Source organism: Symphalangus syndactylus, chromosome 17, assembly GCF_028878055.3.
Source record: "Symphalangus syndactylus isolate Jambi chromosome 17, NHGRI_mSymSyn1-v2.1_pri, whole genome shotgun sequence".
Lineage (NCBI taxonomy): Eukaryota > Metazoa > Chordata > Mammalia > Primates > Hylobatidae > Symphalangus > Symphalangus syndactylus.
In genome coordinates, this window is record NC_072439.2 from 45372889 (window position 1) to 45392707 (window position 19819).

A 19819-nucleotide genomic window follows, 5' to 3' on the forward strand; every position below is an offset into this window, starting at 1 on the left:
TGTTCTATTGGTCTGTGTATCTCATTTTTATGCCAGTAGCATACTGTTTTGATTACTATAGCTTTGTAGCATAATTTGAAATCAGAAGGTATGACACCTCCAGTTTTGTTCTTTTTTATTTTTTAAGGACAAGTGTCTTTCTCTGTCACCTGGGCTGCAGTGCAATGGCTTAGTCATAGCTCACTGCAGACTCAAACTCCTGGACTCAAGCAATCCTCCCACCTCAGCTTTTGGAGTTGCTGGGGCTGTAAGCATGCACCATCAGGCCCAGCTAGTTATTAATTTTTTATATATAAAAACAAGGTCTCACTATGTTACCCAGAGTGGTCTGGAACTTCCAATCTCAAGAGATCCTCCTACCTTGGTCTCCCAAAGCACTGATATTTTAGGCATGAGATACTGTGCCTGGCCCTGCTGTACTTTCCCAAGATTCATTTGGCTATTCACCATCTTCTACAGTTTTATATTAATTTTAGAAATGTTTTTCTGATTTCTTTGAAAAAATGCCATTGGAATTTTTATAGGAATTACATTGAATCTGTAGATTTATTTGGGTAATATGGACATTTTAACAGTATCAATTATTCCCATCTCTGAAGATAGGAAGCATTCCATTTATTTGTCTCTTCAGTTTCTTTCATCAACATCTTACAATTTTCAGTGTACAGATCTTTTACCTCTGGTTAAATTTATTCCCAAGAATTTTATTCTTAATTATTCTTTTGTAAATGGGATTGTTTTGATTCTTTTTTAGATGGTTTATTATTAGTATGTAGAAACACAGCTAACTTTTGTATGTTGATTTTTTTGTCCTGCAACTTTACTCAATTTGTTTATTAGTTCTAACAGTTTTTTGTTTTTTTTTTTGATGGAGTCTTTAGGGTTTCCTATATGTAAGATTATATTATCTGCAATCAGAAACAGTTTTTCTTCCTTTCTGATTTGGATATCTTTTATTTCATTTTCTTGCCTAATTGTTCTGGCTAGACTTTCAGTACCATGTTAAATAGAAATGATGAGAGTGGGCATCTTTTCTTGTTCCTGATCTTAAAGTAAAAGCTTTCATCTTTTCGTTGTTAAGTACGATGTTGGTTGAGAGGTTGTTATATATAGCCTTAGTTCTTTTGAGGTACATTTCTTCTGTACCTAATTAGTTGAGAGTTTTTATCGTGGAATAATGTTGAATTTTATCAAATGCTTTCTCTGCATTTGAGATGATCATATGATTTGTATCCTTTATTCTCTTAATGTGATGCATCACATTTATTGATTTGTGTAAGCTAACATATCCTTGCTTCCCAAGGATAAATGTCATTTGATCATGGTATTCTTTTAAAGTGCTATTAATTTGGTTGGGTAACATTTTCTTAAAAATGTTTGTATTTATATTCATTAGGAATATTGACCTATGATTTTCTTTTTTTATAGTATCCATATTTGGCTTTAGTATCAGAATAACGCTAGCTTCTTAAAATGAGTTTGGAGGTATCCTCTCCTAAATTTTTAGAAGAATTTGGGAAGGATTGATACTAATTCCTCTTTAAATCTCTGATATAATTCACTTGTGAAGCTATCAGGTTTTGGGCTTTTCTTTAGAGGTTTTTACTCATGATCGGTCTGTTCAGGTTTTCTACTTCTTCATTATTCAGTCTTGGTAACTTGTATGTTTCTAGGAATTTATCCTTATTCCAGGTTATCCAATTTGTTGGAATATTATTATTCAGAGTAGTCTCTTATGACCCTTTGTATTTCTGTGGTATCAGCTGTAATGTCTTCCCTTTTATTTATAATTTTATTTGAGTCCCTTCTTTTTTCTTGGTCGGTATGGCTAAAGGTTTATCAATTTTGTTTATATTTTCAAAAAATGAAGTTTTAGCTTTGTTGGTATTTCATTGTCTTATTAGTCTCTATTTGATTTATTTTTGCTCTGATCTTTGTTACATCCTATCTTCTACTAACTTTGGCATTAGTTAATTTGTTCTTCTTTTCCTAGTTCCTTGAGGTATAAAATTTAGTGTTTTATTTGGGATCTTTCTTTATTCTTATTATAGGCAGTTATGATTATAAACTTCCCTCTTAGAACTGTATTTGCTGTATCCTATCAGTTTGGTACGTTCTGTTTTTATTTTTTGTGGTCTCAAGATACTTTCTGATTTCCCTTTTGATTTCTTCTGTGACCCATTGGTTGTTCAGGTAGCATGTTGTTTAATTTTCATATGCTTGTGAATTTTACAAAATCTTCCTGTTACTGATTTCTAGTTTCATACTATTGTGGTCAGAAAAGATAAAGTGCTGTTTTGTGGCTTAACATATGATCTTACCCTGAAGAATGTTCCATGTGTGCTGGAGAAGAAGGTTCATTTTGCTGCTTCAGATGGAATGTTTTGAATATATTTGTTAGTCATTTGGTGTATGCTGTTATTCAAGTCCATTGTTTCGTTGTTGATTTTGATCTGTATGATCTATTCATTGTTGCAAATAGAAGTTGAAGTCCCCTATTATTATTGTATTGCTGTCTCTTTTTTTCAGTTCTGTTAGTAGTTGGCTTGTATGTTTAGATGCCCTGGTACTGGATACATATATATTCAAAATTGTTACATTCTCTTTATATATTGACCCTTTGTTATTATATAATGACCATCTTTGTTTCTTGTAACAGATTTTGACTGAAAGTCCATTCTGTCTAATTTAAATATATCTACCCCTGCTGTCGTTTGGTTACCATTTGATTAGAATGTCTTTTCCCATTCCTGCATTTCAGCATATGTGTGTCCTTAAGACTAAAATGATTCTCTTATAGGCAGCTTATAATGGGCTCTTGTTTTTGCTTTTTGAATCTATTCAGCCACTCTGCATTTTTAGATTAAAGAATGTAATCCATTTACATTTAAACTAATTATTGATAGGTAAAGACTTATATTTCTACTTTTTAAAATGTTTTGCTATTCTTCTGTTCCTTTCTTTTACTCCTGCTGTCTTTCTTTGTATTTTGATGATTTCCTATAATCTTATATTTTTAATTCCTTTCTTTTTGTCTTTTGTGTATCTACTAGAGGTTTTTTCTTTGTGGTTACAATGAGGCTTGCGTAAAAGATCTTATAACATTCCATTTTAAGTTGATAAGAACTTGACTTCAGTTGCATACAAACACTCTACACTTTTACTCCCCAGTCAACATTTTATGCTATTGATGTCACACTGTGCATCTCTTTATACTGTATATCTTTAACAAACTAGTGTATCTATAGTTATTTTTAATACTTTTGTTTTTTAACTTTTACTCTAAAGTTACAAGTGGTTTATATACAACTATTACAATATTCTGAACTTGACTATATTTTTAACTTTACTAGTGAATTTTATACATTCAGATATTTTTATTTTGTTAATTAGCATCTTTTCAGTTCAATTTAGCATTAAGTTCTACCTTCAGCATTCTTTTAAAAGTCAGATCTAGTGGCAATGAATTCCCTTAGCCTTAGCTTCTATGGAAAATTCCTTCTCTCTCCTACATTTCTGAAAGACAGCCTTGTTGGATATAGTATTCTTTTTTAACTCTTCGTTTCCTGAACACTTTGAATATATCATTCCACTCTCTCCTGGTTTTCAAGGTTTTTTATGGAGATGTTCACCAATAGTTTTATCAGGGTACTCTTCTTTGTGATGAGTCTCTTTTCTCTTGCTGCTTTAAAGTTTCCCTCTTTATTGAAGACTTTTGTCAATTTGATCATAAAGTATTCCCTCTCTATCTGTTTGGAATACATTCTAAGATCCCCAGTGGATGCCTGAAACTGTGGATAGTACTGAATCCAGTTGCCATCATTTGGAACCTGTTTCTGTTCATGTCTTCTACAAACAAATTTAATGCCTTTTCCATCTTTGCTTATCACACATTGTGACCATAACTTCTGCAGTCTGAGGTACAACAGCAAATGGAAACTAGTATGAATTTCCATTTTTTCTTCTTAATTTCATGGGTAGAAGATTTGTTCTTACTATGGATCTTGGGAAACTCAGCATACCATTTTTTTTTTCTTTATTAAGTCAAGAGCTTTCACCTTTCCACTTGATGGCTTTTCTTTGGCATATCCAAATTGCCAGCATCACTACTGTTGTGCTTTGGAGCCATTATTAAGTAAAATAAGTATTACTTGAACACAAACTGCAATACTACCACAGTTAATCTGATAACAGATGGCTACTAAGTGACTAAATGACTGTTAGCATACTCAGTGTCATATACTGGAAAAAGGGATAATCCACATCCTGGACAAGAAAGAGCAGGATAAAGTAAGATCTCATCACTCTGCTCAGAACAGAATGCAATTTAAAACTTGTGAATTATTTCTGGAATGTTCCGTTTAGTATTTTCGAACTGTGGTTGACTGACTGTAGGTAAATGAAAGCATTGAAAGTGAAACCACAGATAAAGGGGAACTACTGTAATGTGTCTCAGAAAAATATTCTCTGGGTGGGTCCTTCTTTAGATTCTTTGAGCTTCATGAATCTGGATGTCTATATCCCTCTGGGAAGTTTTCAGACGTTATTTCTTTAAGCCTTCTGTTTCTTTCTCTCTTCTCCTGTGACTTTCATGAATTGCGTATTTATTATCTTGATGGTACCCATAGGTTAGTATGCTCTCTTTCTATATATATTGTATTTATTTATTTATTTATTTATTTGAGACAGGGTCTTGCTCTGTCACCCAGACTGGAGTTCAGTGGTGTGATCTTGGCTCACTGCAACCTTTGCCTCCCAGGCTCAAGTGATTCTCCTGCCTCAGCCTCCCGAGTAGCTGGGACTGCAGGCGCAGGCCACTATGCCTGGCTGATTTTTCTTTCTTTTTATTTTAAGAGACAGGGTTTCACTGTATTGCCCAGGCTGGTCTCAAATTCCTGACCTCAAGCAATCCACCTGCCTTGGCCTCCCAAAGCACTGGGATTACAGGCATGAGCCACTATGCTCGGCCTACTATGCTGTCTACTCTTTTTTAATTGTCGTTTCTCTAACTGGCTAATTTCATGTGACCTGTCTTTAAGTTTGATATTTTTTTCTTCTGCATGATTAAATATGATATTGTAGCTCTCTTTTGAATTTTTCAGTTCTGTTATTGTATTCTTCAATCCAGGATTTCTGTTGTTTTTTTTTTTGGTTTCTATTTTTTATTAACTTCTAATTTTGTTCATGCATTGTTTTTCTGATTTCATTTAGTTGTCTGTTTCCTCTTCCATCCCATTGATCTTCTTTAATATGATTGTTTTGAATTATTTGTCAGACAGTTCATAGATGTCAATTTCTTTGGGGTTGTTACTGGCACTTATTGGTTTCCTTTAGTGGTGTCATGTTTATCTGATTGTTTATTATCTGTATAGCTTTGCATTTGTATCTGCATTTGAAGGAACAAATACCTGTTCAAGTCTTTACAGATTGGCTTTGGCAGATATTGACCTTCTCCTGTAGGGTTCCCAGCCTGTTAGGATTGGTTCTGGGACCACAGTCGACTGGAATTTTAACTGGGTCACGAGACTTTTGCTGGTTCTTACGAGGAGCAGAGTGTATATGGATCCTGTCTGGTCTCAAGACAGATTGGACTTTGGGCAGTAGAACAGACACTAGGGCAAGGGTGTGCTTTAGATTCCACAGTTGGCTCCACAGATGGTAGGCCTATTACCAGGTATACTATTCGGTGTCTTTCTTTCCAGGTTCTTAGGAGGGCTCCCACTGGGTCACTAGGAGGATCCTTGGTCAGGCAGAACTGGTCCTGGACTATGGCTGAGAGGGGCTAGAACTGAGTTACAGAGTGTGCTTCAGGGTCCACAGCTGAGTTCAGTGTTTTTAGGTCTCTCTCCAGGGTCACAGACAAATGTACCTCCTGCCAGGTTCTTGATTGGGCAAGACTGCCCCTGACTGCAGCCGAGCAGGGCTGGAGCTGGGTCACAGGTCTACTTCAGGATCTACATTCAGCCTGAGGCCTATTTCTGGGAGCATGGATGAGCATGTTTTCTATAAAGTCCCTTGGTGGGCAGAACTGCTTTCAGATCACAGCTGAGAGGAGCTGGAACCAAGTTAAAGGGCTCTTTCAGCATCTGCAGTGGGACCAAGTTGGTGGGACTGCCACCAGGGCATGAATGAGCATATCTCCTGGCAGGTCTCTGTGTGGGCAGAAATGCTCTCAGACTACAGATGAGAATGGCTACAGCTGAATTACAGGGCCTCTTTAGGGTCCACAGCTGGGGCTGAGATCAGCCGATCTGTTGTACAAAGTGCGTGTGGGCATGACTCCTCCCTCATTCCTTGGTGGATGATTCTGGTGGCAGGACGAAGGCCAGATGGAATTGTAGCCAAGTTCATAGGGGGATGAGGCTGTTTCTGGGTCTGTATCCAGGACCGCTGTTCATAAGCCTGGCGACTGGGTACAAGCCTGCCCTCTCAGACAGCCCTGATCAGTCTTGGACTTCGTATCTGAATCCAAAGCTCGAAAAAGGCACTTTTGTCCATAGATGGCTGCCAAATTGTTGTTCTGTGGGTGGATATGAGTAGAGGATCTCCTATTCTGCTATCTTGCTGACTCCTAGAATAGTTCCTTTATAAATATTGTAATAGATGAGGTTTCTAATTTCTCAGCAGACACTTATTCCAAACTCCTAGACTTTCACACCTAAAAATGTGCCTCTGAATAAATATTTAATTTTACAGTATCAGTGTACATTTTTAGACCTATGAAGTAACATTAGAGTATTAATTCTTCTCAATCAACTGTCTTTACTAAAGGGGGTTCCAGGTGAAAATACAGTAATGATATTAAAAATACCACAGAGCCTGTGGACTACAGGTTCTGACCAATAGAATAGACACTGGCTATAGAACTAGAGTGAGGTACTACAGTACCCTTGTTTCACCAGAGGTTAACCAGGCAGTGCTGGATAACAGGGAGGTGAGAGGCTCTGTGAAGGAGGCTGGGGAGAAAAAGAAAGTGGGACATGAGAAAATTGGAGCCCCAACTATTTACCAACCTATACAGCCATATGAGTGCATCCTGTAAAGTGTATATATTTATAGCATCCTTGTGAGAAATGCATTTGAAAAGCCAAGAATGATAAGAAAATATCCTTATTACCAAAAAACTTTGCATAATAATCAATATTTTATTCTTCATCAAGGTTGTTACATTCCTTCATGAAAAAAGAAATTGTGGTGATTTCATTCAGAGTTGTTTGAGGTTTCTCAAGCTCAAGAAAACAAAATCAAAAACACATAGACTTAACCTGGAGAAAATTTTGCTTAAGTCCCACTATTCTTTTTATATAATACTTGCAATTTCTATCTATTGAGTTATAATAATTAGTTAGAACTTCTCCCATACTTATTTAATTCATTTGAATTTCTGTGATCAAAGTTACTCTACACCATAGCAGGAGACAATCTGTACTTTATATTTTAGAGGTCATGAGTCAAATTCTTTTGAAAGTTTGCAATTTTAATAAAATAATGAGGTTTAATAGGAATGTTTATTTTCTAAAATTTTAAAAAATAACATATCTTTCCATTCATGAGGAGAAAAAAATTTAAGAAGTGTTTCTTTATATCCATTATATTAAAGTATAACTTGCCTCAAATAAGAAATTGTGAAAAGGAAAACCAAATTTTTGGCTTAGAGGTTTACACTATGTACAATTGAAAAGAGAATTCTATGAAGATTCATATTATTTTTATGAGTTTCAATTATTATAAGACATTAGAGGGCAAAAATGGTTTTGTTAATTGCCAAAATGGATATGTGTTCTACAATGCTATTTCACCTCTATGTTTTTTCTTCTGTTTTCCTTTATTTCCCTTTTCTTTCTTGCATTTTTATCTGATTAAATTTATTTCAAATAATTGCTTTTTCTTCTTATAATTCTAGACAATATCTAGGCATCGATATAGCCCTGAAAAGCACAGGCTTAACTACATTATGGACAATCTCTGGCAGATTAAATTTTCATCACCCACATTTCAGATCAACTTTAAAAATCAGCATTAAAGACTAATTTATTTTTCTGATTGTTAAAAACGCTTTAGTTTCAACTAACCCTTGTTGAACTCCATCTGTGTATACCTGTGCAAGATTTTACGGGGGCTACAAAGATATGTAAGAGAAAATGTCAGGCTCCTAGTATCTTATCTAGCAGGGAGCAGATGCTCTGACATGGAGAGAGGTCACTAGACCACAAGCCATGGATGATATATGTCCTATGAGAACAGGCTAGATTTTTGGCTTTTAGAGGTGGTCCCTGTATGGGGCTTATCAAGTCTTGGAGATGGTGATGAGTCTGGTCTAACTATCCTTCTCTTTTGTAGAAGGATAATGGAATCCAAAGATTTCCTCACCTATTCACCATCTGCCTTATCTTCTTACACTGCATGTCCACTACCCTTGGTAAACAATGTACAGGTTTACTATGAGCTACACACCAATGTTTTCTTGGGACAGTTACTGCACTAACCAAAGTCATTTTTAACATTGTTGTTGTTAATTATTTGTTCCATAATTATTATCTTAATGTTCTTTAGGGAAAATTGCTTTTGAAAGAAGGCATTTAATTTTTTTTTCTTTTTTCTTTTGAGATGGAGTCTCACTCTGTCACCCAGGCTGGAGTGCAGTGGCGCAATCTCGGCTCACTGCAAACTCCGCCTCCCAGGTTCAAGCGATTCTCCAGCCTCAGCCTCCCAAGTAGCTGGGACTACAGGCGCACACCACTGCGTTTGGCTAATTTTTTTGTATTTTTAGTAGAGACAGGGCTTCACCATGTTGGACAGGCTTGTCTCGAACTCCTGACCTCAGGTGATCCACCCGCCTTGGGCTCCCAAAGTGCTGGGACTACAGGCATGAGCCACCATGCCCGGCCAACTTTTTTCATCTTCCTTTTGGCTAATATACCTTAGGGTAGGTACTTGCCAAGGGGCAGACATTTAATACAGCACAGATAACATGCACTCTCTAGTATCTATATTTTATGCCTTATGTTCTTTAATGAGTGCCTTGTTCCTTACAGGACAGTTCTTTTTACTCTGACGTCTGTGGTTGTACTTGTGATTACAACGGACTGGATCAGCTGGGACAAGCTGAATCGGGGATTTTTACCCAGTGATGAAGTTTCCAGAGCATTCCTTGCTTCTTTTATCTTGGTCTTTGACCTCCTTATTGTGATGCAGGTAAGTGTATTTCCCTCCCCTCACCGAAGTTGCTGCATGCTCTGTTCCCAGTATAACAAACAGGATATGGCAACAGGCTCCAGAAATCTAAATAAGTACAGCGTTTACAGTTACTATTGATGGGGCATTCTCTGTTTATATTTTCAGCTATTATACTGGGAGGGAAAGCCAACTGGACTTTTATAAGAGGGGCACCAAAAATGTGTTTTATGAACATTGCAAGGTGGGCCCCTAGAAACCATATAGCACGTTGGTATTTTCTGCCTAGGCTTTAGGGGAAAACACACTCGGAAACAAAAACCAAAAAACCCTGTCATTTAGTAAATGGAAAGCTGCACACATGAGGACCATGTAAAAGCAGCAAAGCAGGGAAAAGCAATTGTCAAAGCAACTCAGGGTTTTATAGCAGTTGAAATGGAGTGATGTAAAAATTCTTTTTCTGGTTATGGAAATTGTTACTTTCTTTCAGTATTCACCGGAGATCATTCCATTTTCATGTAAACCATATTTCTGCCCTGCTTAGCAACAGATTTTTCATACAATAGCATCACACTAACCAGTGTTACTCATATAATCTGCTGTGACTGTTTGGGGTTTTAGGAATATTCTTTTGAATGGGGCAGAAAGAGACACCAGCTATTTCTTGCTCATTAAATATCCATCCATTTGTTAGACATTTTCTTATTGCTTTCATAAGGCAATTTTTTTTCCCTCCTGAGGCGTTGTAAGTCACCAGACCAAAGACTACGATTACTGAAGGAATACTCCATTGTATTCTGAATTTATGTGAGATTTCACAGGATAGCAGATTGGTTTTCTCATTTCTGGGGGCAAAAAGAGGCCTTTATGAGAGATTTTCAGTGTTGTCTCAAAAGAGAATAGAAATTTATTTATTGATTTTTTTTTTTTAATTTGTTAAATAATATATCTTGGGCATTAGGTTCAAGATGGTTCTTTGAGTATATTACTATTTTAATGGATAATATTTTAAAATACACTATCATTTAAAAAAATTATTTAAAGAGATAAAACGGAATATTTTTGTCGCATTTGAAAATTGACAAATTTTGTATTTCCTGAAATAGCAATGGAAAAAACTTTCCAGTCTGACTTTGAGTCAGACAGCATTGGCAGGTTCTAGATCTGCCTCTCACTAAGCTGTAGGACGTCCCATGGATATCTACAGAAGTGAATTTTTAGCACTTATGCAATAATTTATCATGCGTTACTTATATAAAGGCTATTTTTATCTTCCTCTATTTCCTAACTAATATAATGTCTCTTGTAAAATGTCCACATTGGCCAGATGGCCTACTGATACCTCTCTGAACCCATCTTAAAGTCAATGGTATTAGTAGCCAAGTAGACTGTTGTCTAATTGAATTTGCTTACATTCATATATTTGAGAGCATAAATTCTTTGATTGTCCGTTACCATCCTCATGCTTCTACTCTATTTGTGTAAGTTTTAAGTACTCTTCCAATAAGTTCACTAAAATCAAGGACTTCAAGTGGGAAAATATAACATTGTAATTTACAGATATTATGGAATCACTCAAAAACTGCTTAATAAAGACAGATGGAAGAAAGAAAGGATAGTCAGGATTTACATAGGCAGAGTCAGCAAAGGGGAAGGGAAAGACATTATAGATGAAAAAATATCATAACAATGTAAAATGTCAATAACATGCTGAAGTGTTCAGAGAGTAGTCAGAGCACCAAATGACCGATGATGAAGAGTTTATGCTGAGGAATATTTAAGTTTGGACCATTTTGGCTACAAGTAGCAATAACTCTACCAAGCTAATTTAATCAAAGGAGGAATGTATTGCTGCATTTTAGGGATATCCTACCCAATTCAAGAGGAGGGATGTAGTTGCCTCTAGGGACACATGAAAGCAGAGACCAGGGTGTAACAGGGAATCCAGACCTAGCCTTTATTTTCCATATCTTATCTTTTTTGTTTTTGCCTTCTCTTTTTTTTTGTCTCTTATTGTAAAGCAGCCTTTCCAGGTTTCTCATTCAAATGGAAGAAAATGGCTACTGCCAACACCTCAGAGGGCAATCACCCTCTATCTGTCAGGCCTGATTCCAGATTTCCTAGGAAGGAATTGGAGAAACTCATGGGCTCAGCGTGGGAGGCTATGGTGATGAGGTCATCTGAAAGAAAAGGGGAGAGAGGTTGGGCTATAACTCCAAATTAATAGGTTTCTAATATAAAAATGAGTAAAAAAATTAGCCCCCAAATTTAGGTCTGTTAACTTTTTCTTTTCTGTCTCCCCTAACACTAAGTCAACTAGCCAGGCCTACTGATTTATCTTTCTCTATGCTTTTAATATCATTCTTCTTTCTCACTTCCTTGCCACCATTCCAGTCTTGACTCCCCTCTATACTATTGTAATCTCCTCTGGATCTTCTGCCACCACACATCCATGTCCCTTCATACCATACGCCCTATGCAGCTCTTCTTCATAACCTTCCAGTTGGAAATGTCATGTTATACACTTCTCAGCCGTAGATATTGTCCATGACTCCTCATTGTCCAGGAGGAGAGTCCAGCCTCTGTGAGCTCTCTGAGTGCCCTCCATGGTCTGGCCCTGACTCTGTATTCTCCCACGTCTTCTATGCTCTAGTTCCACCCAGATCAACATATTTGCTGCTGGGCATTTGCCCACAGCATACTTATTCCCCAGTGTCAGGAGTCTCTTGTTCCTCTACAGATTGTGCCTTTTCTGTTCTGCTCATTTAGATCCTACCATTGGAGACCATTTCAACTCTCTCTTCATTAAAGCCATGCGATCACTTCCTCTTGAGAACTCCTGTAGCACTTTTTACCTGAACTGCAATTCAACATGTCACTTTTTCCTTATAACTCTTCATATCCCTGGAGCTTCCCAAGCAAAGTGCCTTACATGGCAGGAGTAGGCCCAGAGTAATAACTGCTTGATGAGGATAAAGAAGTGACAGCTCAGCACTCAGTCTTGTGCAAACTGTATCCCTCTTTGTGAGCATCATGTAGAAGTTGTAGGAACTAGTACATGTGGTAAGAGAGTTAATTTAGGCAACAGAGACCCAGAAAGCATATGTACTGAAGACATTTGAAAATATATAAGACAGATATCTTAACAAGTTCACAACCAACTAAACTGTGTTCTAATTCATCCTGTATTTACATATTTCAGATGAAAGAAAAATAAAGAAGTAAAATTAGTGTCACTAAAACACCTGTCCTTATTAGAATTATTTAAATGATTTGAAAGCAGTCGATCCTAGGTTTTTTATTGGTAGGAAAATTCCACTTCTACTATAGAAAGGTACTGTAATTTTTTTTTTTTTTTGTCTGAGACGGAGTTTCACTCTTGTTGCCCAGGCTGGAGTGCAATGGCGTGATCTCGGCTCACTGCAACCTGCGCCTCCCGTGTTCAAGCAATTCTCCTGCCTCAGCCTCCCGAATAGCTGGGATTACAGGCATGCGCCACCACACCTGGCTAATTTTGTATTTTTTTTTTTTTTAGTAGAAATGGAGTTTCTCCATGTTGGTCAGGCTGGCCTCAAACTCCCAACCTCAGGTGATCCACCCACCTCGGCCTCCCAAAGTGCTGGGATTACAGGCGTGAGCCACTGTGCCTGGCTGGTATTGTAATTTTTTTTTAAAAAGAAACCATTAGAATTTGGTGCTACTTTTGTAAAGTTCTTTTTATTATTTTTAATAAAATTAGCAGGCCAGTTCTGAATACTTTTAGAGAAAGTAAATCATTAATTTTTATAGATATTTACTAAATAGGATTTTTCTACCTTTATTGTTGTATCACATTTTTCTGTGGTTTTAGTAAACTCACTAGAACTAGGGCATAAACAGATACCAGCAAAATGTAATGTGACTCACACATGCTACGTACAGGACACAAGAAATAAATTGTAGAGAAAACATTCTTCTAAGGAAAACTTTATCTCAGTTTCTATTAAGTGTTTGTAATTATGTCGTTTGATTTATATATATCCCTTTATTTCTTTGCATAAGTATTTGACTTGTAGCATATCCCACCCACCTACCTTCTTTGCTAGGTTAAGGAAAAGATTCAGGTAATGGATACCCTAAAAGTGCTGACTTCACCACTACACAATCTATCCATGTATGAAAATTACACTTGTACCCCATAAATTTACACAATTTTTTAAAAAAGAGTTAAAATATGTATGTAAACAAAGAAAAAAAGTGGGACAAATGGAGCAAAATATCCAAATAGAAACTTCCAGTGATCGTCCGCCTATAGGAGCATGAAATTTAGCAACAATTCATATAAGAAAGCACCTCCATAAGAACCAAAAATCAGATGAATGATCACAGTGCTTGGTTTTAACATTATATTAGGAAAGAGGCACTGAAGAGGGTAGGAGAGACAGCCTTGAATTGCTGATACCTCTCTTCCCCCATCCCCCAGCAGTAGCCACGTGGCACAGAATCTATGTGCTTAGGGGAGGGAGGAGAGCACAGTGACTGTGGGACTTTGCACTGGAACTTAGTGCTGCCTGTCATAGCAGAATGCAACACAGGGCAAAATTCAGCCAGCACACATAGAGAGCATCTAGACCAGCCCTAGCCAGAGGGGAATTTCTGGTAGCCTCCCAACTGCAAGCTAAAGTGCTTTGGGATCCAAATAAATTTGAAAGGCAGTCTAGGCCACAAGGACTTGGAATTTCTTGGCTAGTCTTTGTGCTGTGCTGAGCTTGGAGGCAGTAGACTTTGTGTCATGCGACCTAGTGAGACACTAGCCACGGTGGCCAAGGGAGTACTTGAACCACTCCTTCTTCAATCCCTAGTAGTGCAGCTCGCAGCTCCAGGACAGACTTCTCTCCTCTGCTTCAGGAGAGGAGAGGAGACAGTAAAGAGGACTTTGTCTTGCAACTTGGATACTAGCTTACCACAGTAGAATAGGACACCAGGCAGAGTCCTCAGGCCCCCATTTCAGGTTCTACCTCTGAACATTTCTGGGCCAGAAGGGAACCCACTGACTTGAAGGGAAGGACTCAGTCCTGGCAAGATTAATCACCCACTGTCTAAAGGGCCCTTGGGCCTTAAATGAACATAAGGAGTAGCTAGGCAGTACTCACTGCAGCCTTGAGTGACATCCAGAGCCATGCTGGTTTCAGGTGAAACCCAAACATCCCCACCTGTGGTGGCCATGGGGAGATATTCCTTCTACTTGAGGAAAGCAGAGTGAAGAGTAAAGGGGACTTTGTCTTGCAGCTTGGGTACCAGCTTATCCACAGTGGTGTAGAACACAGAGTTGGCTCCTGAGGTTCCTGACTCCAGGCCTTGGCTCCTAGATGGCACTTCTGGACTCATCCTGGGCCAGAGGGGAGCCCATTCCTGAAAGGAGAGAGCCAGGCCTGGCAGCATTTACCATAAGCTGACTGAACAGCCATTGGATCTTGTGTGAACATCAGCAGTAGCCAGGCAGTACTTGCCATGGGCCTGGGGCAGTGGTAACCATGAAGAAAGATTCTTCCTTCTTGACACTGGCTTTGGCAAAGAATTTATGACTAAGTCCCCAAAAGCAATTGCAACAAAAACAAAAATTGACAAGTGAGACCTAATTAAACAAAAGAGCTTTTGTACAGAAAAAGAAGTAGGAGAGTAAAAAGACAACCCACAGTATTGGAGAAAATATCTGCAAACTATGCATCCAACAGAGGTCTAATATCTAGAATTTAAAAGATGCTTAAACAACTCAACAAGCAAAAAACAGATAATCCTATCTAAAATTGGGCAAAAGAACATGAACAGACACTTCTCAAAAAAAAAAAAAAAAAGACAAGCAGCCAACAAGCATATGAAAAAATGCTCATCATCACTAATCATCAGATAAATGCAAATCAAAATTGGAATGACATACCATCTCACAGCTGTCAGTCTGACCTATTATAAAAAAGATTAAAAAGAATAACAGATGCTGGCAAGGCTGCAGAGAAAAGGGAATGCTTATGCACTAATGGTGGGAATGTAAATTGTTCGACCACTGTGGAAAGCAGTTTGGAGATCTCTCAAACAGCTTAAACAGAACTACCATTCAACCCAGCAATCCCATTACTGAGTATATACCCAAAGGAAAAGAAGTTGTTCTACCAAAAAGACACATGCACATATGTGTTCTTCCAGCCTAGGTGCCCATCAACAGTGGATCAGATAAAGAAAATGTGGTACCTGAACACCATGGCATACTATACAGCCATGAAAAAGAATGAAATGATGTCCTTTGCAGCAACATGGATTCATCTGGAGACCATCATCCTAAGTGAATTAACAGAGGAACAGAAAACCAAATACCACATGTTCTCATTTATAAATGAGAGCTAAACATTGAGTACAGGTGAACATAAAAACAGGTACTACAGACACTGGGGACTACTGGAGAGGGCAGAAGGGGAGAGGGGAATGGACCGAAAAACTACCCATCAGGTACTATGCTCTCTCCTGGGCAACAGGGCCATCCATACCCCAATTCTTAGCATCACATAATATACCCGTGTAACAAACCTGCACTTAGACCCCCTGAGTCTATAATAAAATTGGAAATTATTTAAAAAAGAAAAAAAATGGAAAGTAGATGATAAACCTAGCAGAAATCTACTCATATTTCTATATCAATAAATACAAATATATGTGTGCTTATATGCATAGATGTATATGTGTGGGTATGTGTGTAATATCTTAGATTTATGTGCATCAAGTTCATAACAGAAGCTGAATAGAGGAGAGACTATTAAAAAGAAGAAGAAAGTTTCAAAGATCAAGTTTTGGATCCTTATATTATTGATATCTTTCAACATCTCTCTCATGTAATTTATCTAAGTACCTGCTTGTTACCTGTGTACATAACATACCTCCTATAATGTGTAAGCTCCTTGAGGAAAGGAAATGTTTTATCAATTTTTTCATTCCCACAGCATGGTTAGTGCATTGCAGTTTTACCGTAAATATTTTGCTTTGTGAAAGAATAAAGGAATTAATGTAACATTATTTCACATGCACCAAATAATGTGATTTTTCAAGAGGTGAAATACCAACAGCAGGAGAATGATCTATCAATAATATTACATTTGGTCATTTTCACTGAAGTATGATCTTACAGTAATTAACTATCTAAATATAAATCTGAATAAATTGCAGTTAGGTGTTATAAAGCACTCTTTGGTATAGTCAAAATGCACTTGGAGAGAAGTGATATTTCCTGAAAAGCAATTCTTACTGCACTGAAAAAAAATCATGAAAATTGCATTTCACAAACATTTCACCATGTAACAGATTTAAAGTGTGTTTGTATTCTGTTTTGTGCGTGGCTCTAAGAAGTAGGTTGACTACTTTAAAAATAGATATTGTGACTCTTGGTAGACTTTATTTTAAAACCCCACTGACCTGACGTTAGTAGAGCAGCATTTCTTTTGAAGTCACACTTGTGGAAAGTGGATTCAGTCATTTCAGAGCATATGGCAGAGCAACAAGCATAAACCTATGTTAATTAAATAGTTATGGTGTTTTAACAAGTTGGAATATATTTTCAAGATAAGTTATTCCAACTGGTTACATTTACAGGCTACTTAGAAAGAAAGATTTGTTTAAATGTTTGTCCACTAGATTTAACATCTCCTTGAGCTTCGGGAATATTTTCTATAACTTCTTCGAAGTATTTTAAGTTCCTCTTTACATGTGTTTCACATCTTCATTTTTCCTTACTAAAGGAAAAATGCCATTTGAAAACACAATAGTGCTGGCTTCTGTTATAGGGTCCCAAGTGGTGACGTGGAATAAAGGGCTTATCACTTAGGTAATACCTGGATTAACCAAAAATGCCTACTCTCCTCTCGGTATGTGCTTAAGGGATTAAATCTCAACTTTATTTACTCTCACCATTTTTCCCTTCCCTCATTACTGCTAGTACAGTGGGGAGACAGACTGTTCAGGGAGAATCACGGAGGGGGACTGCATTATGTTTATTAGCAGTCCTGGCAACAGATCTCCAAATAGTAGACAGACAACACGGTGAGTTTGTCCATACAGAAGGAAGGAGTCCAGCCAAGTGAGTAGTCTGCATGAAGTGCCAAGGAGGATATCCTTACAGGTGGCCCATGGTATCAGAGGAATTTGGCAGAAGGTAATAGTGAGCTGGAAGCATTGGGTTTATCAGGCAGAAACTTTTAGGATTCAATCATGAGTACTGGAGTGACAAACGCATTCACTTGAAAATGAAACTAATAGTCTGGTTAGCATATGATATAGATGACAGTTGAAACTGATAGTAAATTCTGTGAGGGATTATCGTGAGCGAGAGAGATCACTCGGGTTTTTATGTATAACATGGAAAGAATGTAGTTTGAAGGAATTACAAGATTTGGTTAAGTAAGTGGAAAATAGAGACATTCAAGTTTTATCCCAATTAAAGTAAAATGCTTCAGTCCCTGAGGTATTCGTTTAAAAGAGAGCTAGAACATGATTTAAAAAACTGGAAGGATATAAATTCTATACTACTGCAGATGGGCAGGAATTTTTTCAAAGCCATCCTGAAGCAGCAAGATATAACTCATTTGCATTTGTATTTTTCCAATGAATGTGCTTTTTCTTATAATTAGAGCTTGATCATCACTCTGAAAAGAATATTTCAGCCCTATCCCTCACTCTCATCTTTGTATGTGTGTCAAGGTTGGCCCTGGAAGTCGTGTGTAGTAGTTGCCACTTGTCATTGTCTCACTTGTACCCAGTAAAAGAAAGTGCAGCATTGAAGACTGACACGTTCAGCCATGCTATTGGCACCCAGAGAGCATGGCTGTACTTCAGGTTAGAATTGTATAGGTGATGCTAAATGCAAGCTATGGTGCAAGCTTTTCCCAGATCTGATGGACTGGTTCTTTGTAACTTTTTTTTTTTTTTTGAGACAGATTCTTGCTCTGTCGCCCAGGCTGGAGTGCAGTGGCGCCATCTCGGCTCACTGCAAAGTCCGCCTCCCGGGTTCACGCCATTCTCCTGCCTCAGCCTCTCCTAGTAGCTGGGACTACAGGCGCCCGCCACTGCGCCCGGCTAATTTTTTGTATTTCTAGTAGAGACGGGGTTTCACCGTGTTAGCCAGGATGGTCTCGAGCTCCTGACGTCGTGATCCGCCCACCTCGGCCTCCCAAAGTGCTGGGATTATAGACGTCAGCTACCGCGCCCGGCCTGTAACTATTTTTAATGGATGGTGTCAGGGATATGAAGTATTTCTATGGGCTCCTCTATGAACTTTTTAAGTTACAATGATAAAGCTAAGGAACAAATTACAAAAGAACTTTGTAGGCAATGGAATCATGGAAGCCAGTATAACAATTCTCTATAATTCAGAGCATTCATTTTAAACTCATGCCTAAAATAAGAAATGAGAAAGAGCTATTGTTAGACCGACAAGTTCATTAATATCATGAAGTCATGAAATTTTAGAGCAGGAGGAAACTTTAGGATCACTTTTTCATATCTTGAGTTTTACAGCTGAAGCCCAGGGAGGTTCTTTAATTTGCCTAAGGTCGTAAAGTCAGTCAGTGGCAGGACCTGATGTAGAAGCTGGGTCTTCTGAACCCCTCCCCACTACCCCAACGGGCAGTTTCTAAGTCAAGGTTTATTAACTCTGGAGTTGGACGTGAAGAGGCACGTTGGAGAATGTTGTCCAAGAGGCTTAGTGTCAAGTCTAGTTAGATTAAATATGGAATTCAGTAACAGGAGACCGTAATGAGAACACTGCACAGTGAAATGAGGAACAAGCTACTAAGATGGGCAGAATGGTGCAATGAAAACACTGCTGGACTAAAAATAAGACAGGAGTTGAGGGAGAGAAGGCAGAAAAACTAAAAGGCCAACATTCATTGAGCACTTAGTATGTGCTGGGCACTGTCCTGGATGCTTAGATGTACTTTATTTCATTTAATCTTACAAAACCTTCCAATAAGGATACTATTATTAATATTATTTATAATTTTACAAATGAGAAGAAAATGGGAATTTCCTAAGGCACACAGGTACAGTCTGGATTCAGCAGAATGAGAATTAAAAAAAAAAAAAACAAAAAACAAAACTGATCTGTCTGATTTCAAAGACCATACTTTTTTTCCTAACTTGTTGTACTGTTGTGCATATAAAATGAAATAATATGCTGTATACAATGTTAAAAACAAAGCACATTGCAGGTGATAGGAAGTTTAGTGAATGACGGGAACACTCTTGCAATAGACTAAAGTCAGGGCTGCATAGTTCTTAGTGGCAGTGTGACCTTAGTTAAGTCAGCTTGTTTCTAGGAATCCACTTTTCTCATTGATAGCATGACAGTTTTTTCCTTCCTCTTGTTACAAGATTTTTTTGTGATGGTCAATTTTTTTTAAAATGTTTGAAGTATGATGTTTTTGCATGTCAAAAATACATAATATGGATAGAAGAAAATTAATTTAGTTGAAAAATGTTTCAGTTATTCTTTGAATTACAATTGATCATTCAGACCTTTGGTTTTAGCTAAGAAAAACTATAGTAATATGACGGTATATAAAGAATTTGGAGTAGGAGAAACAATGTAGCCATAACCTACAAATAGAGGCATACTCTGAGGCAGTGA

At 37.6% G+C, this 19819-nt stretch overlaps 1 protein-coding gene across 10 annotated transcripts in view; it reads left to right on the forward strand.

Annotated features, from left to right (window-relative positions):
* TMEM117 (transmembrane protein 117) overlaps nucleotides 1-19819 on the forward strand; it is a 610505-nt gene that overhangs the window by 501352 nt on the left and 89334 nt on the right. For all 10 annotated transcript variants that reach the window (XM_063620186.1, XM_055249767.2, XM_055249766.2 and 7 more), the window contains one exon: nucleotides 9036-9195. In XM_063620186.1, coding sequence (XP_063476256.1) covers nucleotides 9036-9195 — 160 coding nt within the window. The remainder of the gene's footprint in view (nucleotides 1-9035; nucleotides 9196-19819) is intronic.